At 39.9% G+C, this 10,596-nt stretch overlaps 1 protein-coding gene across 1 annotated transcript; it reads left to right on the top strand.

Moving 5' to 3' along the window:
- Nucleotides 1-1,707: 1,707 nt before the first annotated feature.
- LOC126482085 (putative defense protein) lies at nucleotides 1,708-8,525 on the top strand. The gene is made up of 5 exons (XM_050106061.1): nucleotides 1,708-1,909; nucleotides 5,024-5,154; nucleotides 6,648-6,736; nucleotides 8,369-8,435; nucleotides 8,517-8,525. The coding sequence occupies exons 1-5, from the start codon at nucleotides 1,708-1,710 to the stop codon at nucleotides 8,523-8,525; spliced, it is 498 nt and encodes a 165-aa protein (XP_049962018.1).
- The last annotated feature ends 2,071 nt before the right edge of the window (nucleotides 8,526-10,596 follow it).

Genomic DNA, 10,596 nt, shown 5'->3' with positions numbered 1-10,596 from the left:
GATTGGATTGTTTACATAAGGATAATGAATGGGACTTCTCTTTAAACTCTTACAGGTCTGCTACTCATATCAACCTGGCCACATTTCATGAATGATACCGACCAACTGTAAAGCATTCAGATATTATGTACAGCGAACAACAAGGATAATGCACTAAACGCTGCTGGAAAGCTAAGATTATACCTTGGCAGCATAACCAACTGTGCCAACAAGGCACATCTCACGTCAGCAAAGAATAAGCTTTATAAAACATGCTAAAAAATAATAAATATCTGTGATGTGTGAAGATACACGATCCTCACGTCATCACAGTAGTCTCAGGTAAAATGGCGACCCAGAGACATTCGTATGTTTTAAGTTCAAGAGTAAAAGTAAGGAGAGCTCCAGCGCGTCACTAAAAAATTAGAAAAGCGTTTTTTCCGTTATCTCCATATTATTTTGTACATCAACGTAAAATAGAAGTGTTCAAACCCTTAGAAGAAATGATGCAATGAAGTTAATAGAGTAATGCTCATTTACGAAAAGTAAAAGATAACAGCCTTTATCCACTTCTTTCTAAAGGATGAGTGACTTCTTCCTGAAGCGCAATTAATGATATTTCGTTTATTTGTGCACTTGTACTTTCACCACCGCTGTTAACAATTTGAAGTGCGCAGATATGAACTACGGATACTTTCTAAATGAAAAACATCCTGGAACATCACTGAGAGATAACCAGGCACTCATAGCAGTCGGCTGTTTGAAAAGATTCGACTTTTGGATTGTGATACACACGTGCCTCATGAGTGATGAGTACCGCTGTCGAGGAGTTATCTCTGAAACAGTGTTTCGGTGTGAAGTAGCGGCGATCGAGTGTCGTGCCGTGTGGCGTGGGATACCCCAGCTGTTGCTATTTAAGGCACCGCTTAGGTGAATAGTGCTGCATACCGTCTGCACCCTCCGACGAGACTTCCAACCCACGACTCTCACCCTAGCAGGTCAGTAGCCGCCGCTGCTCTATGCACATGCGTCTCGCAACATCGGGAAGCAAGTAGCTAACGTCCTGCAGTCTTCTCTGTATTCCTTTATACAAATTAATTTCAAATTTAGCATGTTAAGTTTCGTTTGTAGCAAGGCTACCAATCCCCAGATGAGGGACAGGTCTGTGACGAGTAGGACCTTAGGATAACGATAAGAATAAAGACTATTTTTCTTAAGTTACATGCCATAGCAACGAAAATAAAAACAAAATGGCACACTGACCTCACCTTGCCTTAATAGGTTAACACTATGTCCTCACGTTGTTTAATATGTTGCTGTTGCAGTACTGAATGGAGTTTCAGTAACAGTTTTCCATCTACGCGTACCACTCATCCGGGGTGATGTAACGGTTAATGTCTGTATCTGTATATATCCTTTTGTCTTTTCTTGTACAGGTTTTGATGTAAAGTCCATTTCATTAGATTTAATTATATCACACAATATAAAAACAGGATATAATTCTGACTTAACTACAAAATTAGAAACACAACTGTGCGAGATAATATATGAATTACTCTGGCAGTTAAGAGATACCCTAGGAGAAAAGTAAAATTTAATTTTTAAAATTAATTTTATCTTGAATGTAGAGAGGCACTAGTTCGGAATAGAGGCACACGTGCACTCACAGCAATAGAGGTTTTATACCGAGAGTGGAGCCAGTGTGTTGTGTGTGTGTGTGTGTCCAGGATGCAGCTGTTGGTGTTCTACTGTGTGGCGCTGCTGGCCCCCCTGGCGGTTGGAGCGCCGCCCTCAGACCGCAACCACGTGCCGCCCATCGCGTGTGAAGACATGGCGCCCATCCACGGGGACAACCAGCCCAGCGAGGAGCCGGCGCCCTACACCATTTCCGTGTCCACCACAGCCGTGACCGCGGGACAGACCGTCACAGGTGAGCGCACCTCAGCTTCATGTGTCAAGTACGGCGTGCTCACTCTGTGGGCCACGGAGTGCGGGAAAGACACGTGCTGGCCGAAGTAATTTCTTTCTACATCACATGTTGGACATTGTGGCTGATGTCTATCGATATTGCAGACAAGTCGGTTACAATCACGTATCATACTATTTTACCATACTAACCCAACAACACTTCAGTGGAGCGAATGCTAGATTGCTACAAAACCATATTAAAGTTTACTACTCCACATTTTATTCAAAGGGAGTCATAATTCATATACTGTGCATTAATTAATTACCATCATTAAATCTCCAATGGTATGTTAAATACCAAATTAACTACAGAACGTCCTGTTTTATACCCTACTGGATTAGCAAATTTTACAAGGGTTTCGTAATCTGGGTTAACCGTTGAAATCACTGAAGGGAATTATTTTACAATAGCGTTCCCTACACGTGTTGAGGAACACCGCTTGCATATGTGACATGCCATTACTGTTCACATTTTCCCTCAAAAGCTAACATTCTAGAAGAATTTTCCTGAGAAATTACCTTGCGTACAGTAACTCTTTTCGTCCTGAATTAATTTAAATTTCTCTTCAGTAGCACAATTTCGATCAATTATCACAGCCAATAGCAATGCCTTGTGGCAGTATTTAGAGTAACTAACATTGTTTTTACGTTAGCATGTAAATAATTATATTCGCGTCTCACTGTTGCTACTCAAATGACATCACAAAGCGATCAACTTCATACACAAGTTTGTGGTGAGTTTCTATATATGGATAACGGAGGGGATGACGACTATGATGCCAATTTACAATGATCGAATTTTCTTTATAAGCTGTCAATCATCCAAACGCTGTTTTAAGCAAGATAGTGATTTATATGCAAGATATTATTGGAGGTGGTATGCTGTTGTCTTCCTCTGACCTGTGTGCTGATTTGCCCAGTAAATTATACAGAAACATGCAGTTAGTTTAACGTGGATTTTAACCCTCATAATACAATTTTTAGAAATAAGTGTAATAGAAAGCGACCGAAGTTGATTACAAGGAAGAAAGTGCGAAAATCTCCATAAACATTGACACACACACACACACACACACACACACACACACACGCAAAATGGTACTAGTATGGAAAAGTAAAATGAGTACACCATCGAGTGGCCGCGCGGTTAGAGGCGCCATGACATTCATTTCATGGCCCCTCCTGTTGGAGGTTCGAGTCATCCCTCGGGCAGGGGTCCCTTAGAAATTCATTCACATTTGAACATTTTTGAACCATGTCAAAGAAAGAAGAGTATTTGGTCATAGCGGTAGTTTGGGTAAAATTCAAAGACAGATTTTTTTCTACATGTTCAGCTGAAACACACAGCTAGATGTGTGTAAAATGACAGATCGACAGTTCTAAATTATCAGCAAAATTATTCGCAATACCTATGTTCTTTCCGAGTCAAGATAGCACAATCATTTCATCTACCAGCTCTTTAGCTGTACTATGGAAACTAATACCGGTCTATAAAAAATACAATCATACACACATCATCTACATAATACTATGCACGCACTAAGAAGAGTCAAGTTACCGCGGCGTTTTCAGCCAAATCGTCATCATCATAACTGTCCGTTTACTGACTGCTGATAGCTAGGGATGTAATGCAAAGACTTAAGAACAACAGCACTAGTATATTCTGTCGCCGAATACTCTTCTCTTGCTTGGAGTAGAAGCAGCCATCTAAACAAAATAGATACCCATCTAAGTGACGCATTGAGGATTATGACAGGACCCATCCACATCAATACCAAAGCTGTCAGTACTCGTCAATATTCACCCTCAAAATCTTCGACGACAACAACAAGCAGTAACATATGAATTGATGAAACTCAAACGGTCCGGAGACTTACCAGTTCATGAAACATTGAACAGCTTACCATGAACCCGAATTAAAATCTAAAGAACCTGTCTGGGTAAACAGTGTCAAACTCTACCGAGAAAGCTATAACCTAAGAGATGAATGGAGAAATTAGTGGACATCCTTTCGTGGTGTAAAGTTTCGTAAAACAGATTCGATCACCCAACCGCAGGGAGCAAACCAACCAAGAAAAATATGGAGCTCCGCCAATCGTATCAAAGCTGGCCACACAATGACCAACGCTACACTACGCAAGTGGGGGTTACCGATGGTGACCAATGCGACTGCGGAACTTCGGAACACACGCAACACCTCCAGGAGTTAACTGGAGTCTTTTCATAACCAACTATGATGGGAAATGGATATCTCTGAAGGATTTTAGCTACTGCCAGGTCTCCAGCTTTCAGTATTACTTTAATAACAGATATTTAGTTATATATACTTGTGATGCAAATCAGTTTATCTTGTATCAGGTTCATTGTTTGCATTTGTAAAATATAATTCTGTAAGCCATACGCCACATAAATAAATGACCATCTGCAGTTGGATGGGTGAGGTATCCACCTTTGTCGGTCCGGGTACACTTCTCACCTCTTCACCTTGGTGGGTTCCACTCCTATTCCTTCCACATCCTGTGTCACTCCAGCGCGCCACCCTCTGCGTCTCTCGTCTGCAGTTTTCTTTTCAAGCCAGATTTTCGCTATTCTTGTTTGATCCATCCTCTTGACATGTCGAACTACTTCATTGAATTTTTTATGCCTCCACTTGTGTTTCTTGACGGTTTTTTCGTTATGGGTATCATTTTTTCTTGTTACCTATGGAACTACTTTTCTGCAGTCTGGTATCTTCCACTGTCTCTTCTGGAAATCGTAGAGGCGTCAAGAGCGTAGTTAGTTATTGATGAAAGAATGAGCCTGCTGAAGATATTGTTGGATCTTAAGAGGAATTGTCGTTTTAAATTGCATCATGACTGTTCTCTTCTAAAGCAATGATTTTTACTGATTATCATCGAGTAAACTATACATAAAATGAGGTGCGTTCCAGACACCAATTGTCTTATGTTCGTGAGAAGATCGAAGTCCCACTTTCATTATATGGCTTGATTAAAATGTGCAGCTTTGGATGTACCATAACTGATGGAGCCTTACCAATATTTTAGTACCGATGTTGTTGATGCTGTTGTTGTTGCAGTGCACTTCTCGGGCAACACGACGTTCCGGGGCGTGTACGTGCAGGCCCGCCAAGGGGACCAGCCGGTGGGGCAGTTCCTCGCCAGCGACGTGGCCGGCGTCGCTCTGGACGACTGCGCGCCAGGGACAAGCGTGAGTACCGAGCCTCAGCAGCCTCTGGTCCACGTAACGTGACCGTTGCCTTTAGAATAACGTATTTCCCGTTTCTTATGAAACTTGTGACATGTAGCTAGACTCACACAGACACACACACACACACACACACACACACACACACACACACGCACACACACAAGCGCGCGCGTAGATAATGGGCTTTTTTAGTCTTGGCCGAGTTATCGATGTCATTTACGCAGGTTGACGTATTACACTGTCCGGCTGTGCGCACCTTCACGGTTGTGGAGTACTGTGGGGATGCTGTGATACCAGTGAATTCCTTAAATCACTCAGTCAGACGTCCTCTGCTGCCTGTGAAACACAAGTTTATATTTTTATATTTCCATACACGGTTATTTACTTAATGAGAGGAACCAGCGCTAGCTCCTGCCCCAAAAAACAGCATTTCCTTTAATGAAAAACACTCTCTAGACAATCTAATTACGGATTAATAACTATTTAATTGAAATTACGACTTCCTTGAGGCCGATTGCAAGTACTATTAGCATTTCCTGGTGTGAGAACGGTCACTGTTGTCTATACAGCCTCATGTGGCCAAAAATCAAGATGCTTCAGTAATAAGCAGCGAAAGTGACATAGACGATGCTGACGTGGAAGTAAAATCGAAACTCTCGCAGCTGTCTGGAAGCTGCAAGAAGTCATTTATGCTACTGCTTCAGATAAATATTATTTGACTTGTTGCTGCGTCAATGATTTTGTCCTTAAACAACATACACGAATATTATTTTTAAGTTTTGGTAATCCATCCATGTATTAAGCAAAATATAGTTCCATTCAACCGACACCAAATATTCTTAAAATGATTTTTCACCTTGTGATTTAAACGAAAGCGGTAGATCATAGGCAACCCGTGATAGTACTAGTGCAAAAGCTTAATATTTGTTTGTAACACTTATTGGTCACATGTTAGGACAATAAGAGATGCAGTCTCCTTTTGGGAATGAGAGATTCGTGCCGTTTTCATCTAATTCAATGCGAAACTGAAACTGTACTGTAAAAACCAAACTAACTGGAGAACAGACTTACATACAAAGACAGCAGTAGCTTTTCAGCAGCCTACATATTCAACATTTACGCCATGAGTGCTCTGAAACGGAAATAATTAGTCTTCAATATTTTTGAGTTTTTCCACAGGTTGTACACAAATACGAGTATGTCTTACATAACAGCATGCATTTCTTCTCTATTCTATGTAGACAAATTTATCTTAGTAAATTTGTCTGTGAGATGCAAAATTCTCAATCTGAGGAACGAATACCATTATTTTAAATCATTATTGTTAATTCAGATATCAATAAAAATTTGTGGTCGCTCAGTAAAATTGTAGATATTAAAACCAATGATTTAGATTCGTTCAGTACAACAAGCATTTATGTTTGCAAGAAACACTTATGATGTCTTAGATAATTAGTATAAGCATGCATAATCATGTGACTGTCTGCTTTCAGAACGCCTTGGAATACGTTTCGAGTGAAGACACTGAGGAACTGGATGTCGAGTGGGTGGCGCCAGACATTAACGACGTCATCGTTTTCAGGTGAGACTTCCAGCACATTGCACATGCGACTGAACTGAACAAGCTGCTTACCACATTGATAAACAGTAACTATGGCTGGTATTGTCCATGTGGTGCAGCAAATTAACTCTTCATGGGAACGGCTGCTAATGCAGAAGCTGGGAACATCGTCATTCCAAATACACCGTTCGTTGTTCCCCACATTTCCCTTTTATTGTTTACGCGTTGGTACTGCTGCCACCGCTTACCGATTTCCAGCCGTCTTTAATCTGAGAGTCCTCGTGGAGTTTCTTCTTCCTAAATTCTAGTCGAATTCATGCGCAAACTCGGATGGTCGTGGCCTTTCTCTGGTCCGCTCTCCATGACATACTTATTGTATTTTTCGATTTTTCTCCTCTTTTAACAATGGATCACAGCAGATAAATTACGTTGACTATTTAAAAAATATATTACGTCAACGCCGATTTCATACTCCGTCTCCGGGCGGTGTAACAAGCTGCATTACCGCTTTATTTAATGAAACCACTTTCTCCCCTGTAGTTTCCTATTCATAGTACTTCGTAGTATTTCCACAGTTAATTCCCGACTATGTGTAGACCACAATAAGGGACCTAACTTCTAAATGACCTTTATTTTCTTCCATACGCCACTCAAAGTTAGTTGTTCAAGTCTACCCTTCCGTTTTTTATCCCAATAATTCATCCTTATTAAGCTTTACCTTAGATTTTGGGTAAACTAACAACATTAGACACGCTTCTAGAGCCAAGAAGGTGGTAGACGGTACAGTACAAAACTGAAAAGCATCCCATTGTTTGCCAAGATGAGTTTCCAAATGAAAATAAATTTGTAATGAATCTCCTTCAATCTGCATTGTAAAGGCGATGAAAGGGTTCGAAGTACGTCAGACACAAATAAGTAAAAGTGATTCTGGTTTGTACTAAGGGATTTTTAGCGAATTTTGATATGGGTCTCTCTTTACCGCTTCGGCCATCTCTTTCTCCTGAACTGGTGAAAATTTACATTGATTATTCCCTAAATATTTGCTTTCTTTTATTTTCAAGTATATACAACTCTTTTCTCTGAGCCACTTCTCTACTGCAAATAATTTCATTTGCGTCGTATATTAGAAATGGAATATGGAAGTATTACGCTGCAAAGTTATCAGTTTTCTGTAATGATAGAAATCATGGTGGTAACAGTTCAGATTCATCGCGATATCTAAACGAAGGCAAAATGCAAGTTATATGTGATGCACTGTAGCCCATTAGCGACAAAAGGCTAATGTACTTATGTTATCAAACTTTTATCATAAACTAGAATCAGGTTAGAAGTTCGTAGTTGACTGGATCTTGTTAAAAGTCTTTTGCAATTTTTTCAGGAAAGTTGTATACAGATAATACTTAACATGTTGAGAAATAAATTATACATTTGTTATTACTTAACTAAACGGGCTTAGTACTCATATGAATGGAAAGTAAATAGTTCTACTTAGTTCACACCGACATATGTATCCTGAAAGAGAAGCAGTATTACCGAGACAGTGCAGTCTATCGTCTTCTGTTCGAGCTCTTGGCGTGTATAGCAAAGCTAGCAAAACATCACACCAGGGTGACTGACGCAGTATTTTCTTACGCTGTCTCACTTTTGTTGCAGGGCGTCTTTCGTTAAGACCTTCCCCGAGTTCTGGGTCGGCGTCGAGTCCGAAAGTGTCACGGTCGGGGTAAGTACAACACCACTCACCTCTTCTCAACCTGGAAGTTACTATAAATTTAAATTATTTTATTTGGCTTTTTCGTTTTAGGTAGTTTAGAGATATAAAAAAATAAGTTTACTGAACGAAGGTTAGATATTCTATCATGTTAGGTCACGTCATCTTGAATTTCTTCTACACTGTCGACGGTTCGACCCCTCTGCTGAGAACTTCTTCAGAATTGTTTGGTGTTCACGGTTAACTGGGAGGTCTATCGTGTAGGAGGAATTGATGATGACGCGGTTAACATCCTAGGATATTTAACCTTCAATGACAATGGCTACGAAAGCTTGCGGACTGAAATAATGAATTTAATTTCAATGTGTTATTGTTGTTTCTTTAAAGACATATCTGAGAACAATTAAGCTATGAAATTTTCTCTGATACCAAATGTGCACTTTAAAATTCACTTTCACTTTTTATTTTGATTTAACACCTGAAAGCTGAATTACTCTTCAGAATTAAATAAAATATGCACGACTTTTGTTTTTGGAGCCGCGAGATTCGAAATATGACACCAAAGCCGTAAGAGTGAGATTACCACTTCTACTTGCATAAAGACTTCTTTCCTATCTTGAGCTTCATGAATGACATGACTGTTGTCACGTTTCTATCAGATGAGTCAAGTTTTTAGGAGAAGTGCCTTTTTCACGGTTCGACAATGCCGCAGTATATGTGTAACTAGTAATCTGATCAGCTAATTATTTTCTGTAGTAAGTGAATTTTATGTTTATGTAATGTTGTGGTGAAGGGAAAAAAGTCATACTACGTAAATGTATCCAACATATTTGATTTATCAGTTAATATAACTACATTGACTGAATTGTTTTTTAATTCTTACAGACTGTGCAGAAGGCTTCCAAAATCATTGCTGCATGAAGATCGAAAATACATTACGTCGATGTCGAAACTGTCGTGTAAACGAATAGCTCCCAGGTGAACATAAATAACAAAAATTAAAAATAGATTTGATTATTAATACTGCCAATAATAAGGTAATGCAGTACCTACTTGGAACATTTAGATTAAAGCTATGAGACCGCTATGTACCCTAAGATTGAAGAAGTGCAAAGATAACACCGCGACGCGACAAGATAACTTCTTGCCTCTCAGACCTGGGGAGTAAGATTATGGTCAGACAGCTTGCTTTGTGTATCTGTTGAATTGCGGCAGAAACCGATGGTATGGGAACGACATCTACCTCACATCCCCTCACAACCTAGACTGTAATACATTCTTTTAAAAAATAAAGAAAATTGTATTCTAGTACACTTACGCAGAATTATTTGTTTTCCAGTCCATCACCCAACTCCCCATCACAACCGTATGTCTTCTGGTACGAACACCTATGTTAGCTGTCTCTTGTTTGCACACTGAACGCAAAAAGGAGCACAGTACACTTTTGTGGAAAAAAGGCAGCAACTATGTCGACACATGACGGAAAGCTATCGATGATAAATCGTCTGTAGGTTCCAGAACACATGCAGCGAAACGACTGCAGAAGGAACTGTTACCGTTGTAATAATCAAGCTATAGATATTGAGTAACAAACAGATCAGTCCGTTTTGTAGCAAAAGCATGAGGTGGCTCAGGGCAGGTATTTCTCGTAAGGAATATTTACACTTAAAATTTTGTTTAGCTTTCACCTACAGAAGAGACTTAAATATAATACTGTCATAAATTCTTAGATAACTTTCAAAGACACCTAGTCATAAGAAGACTTGGGGATTAACGTTGAAACTGAGGCGCGACTATTTTCTCCTTTACTCTGCAGGGGAGCATATGATACGATGAACGTTAGTGACACGTGAAAACTGAGTGCCAGGTGCCAGCACGAATCTTGCCTTTAGCAGGCATTTCTCTGCCAATTGTAATCGTCGCACACCTGTCTGTATTGCCGAGTGTGAAGGGGAACCAATGAGAAGTTTAAGGTTTTAGCGCCTCCGAGAAGCGTTCAAGGATAAAGCATTTGGTAAGGCGCTGCTGTAAAATACATAGACATAGATGAAAGAAAACAATGCCTTAGCCACAGGCCTGTACAACTTTCACAATGAAAATTCCATTTCGAAGCACATTGTTTGAATGACCAAAAACATAAAATTCGAAGGAAGAGTAAACGGCCCACTTAACG

Source organism: Schistocerca serialis, chromosome 5, assembly GCF_023864345.2.
Source record: "Schistocerca serialis cubense isolate TAMUIC-IGC-003099 chromosome 5, iqSchSeri2.2, whole genome shotgun sequence".
NCBI lineage: Eukaryota > Metazoa > Arthropoda > Insecta > Orthoptera > Acrididae > Schistocerca > Schistocerca serialis.
Note: the sequence above shows the minus strand (reverse complement) of the source record. Positions and strands in the feature narration are given on the sequence as shown.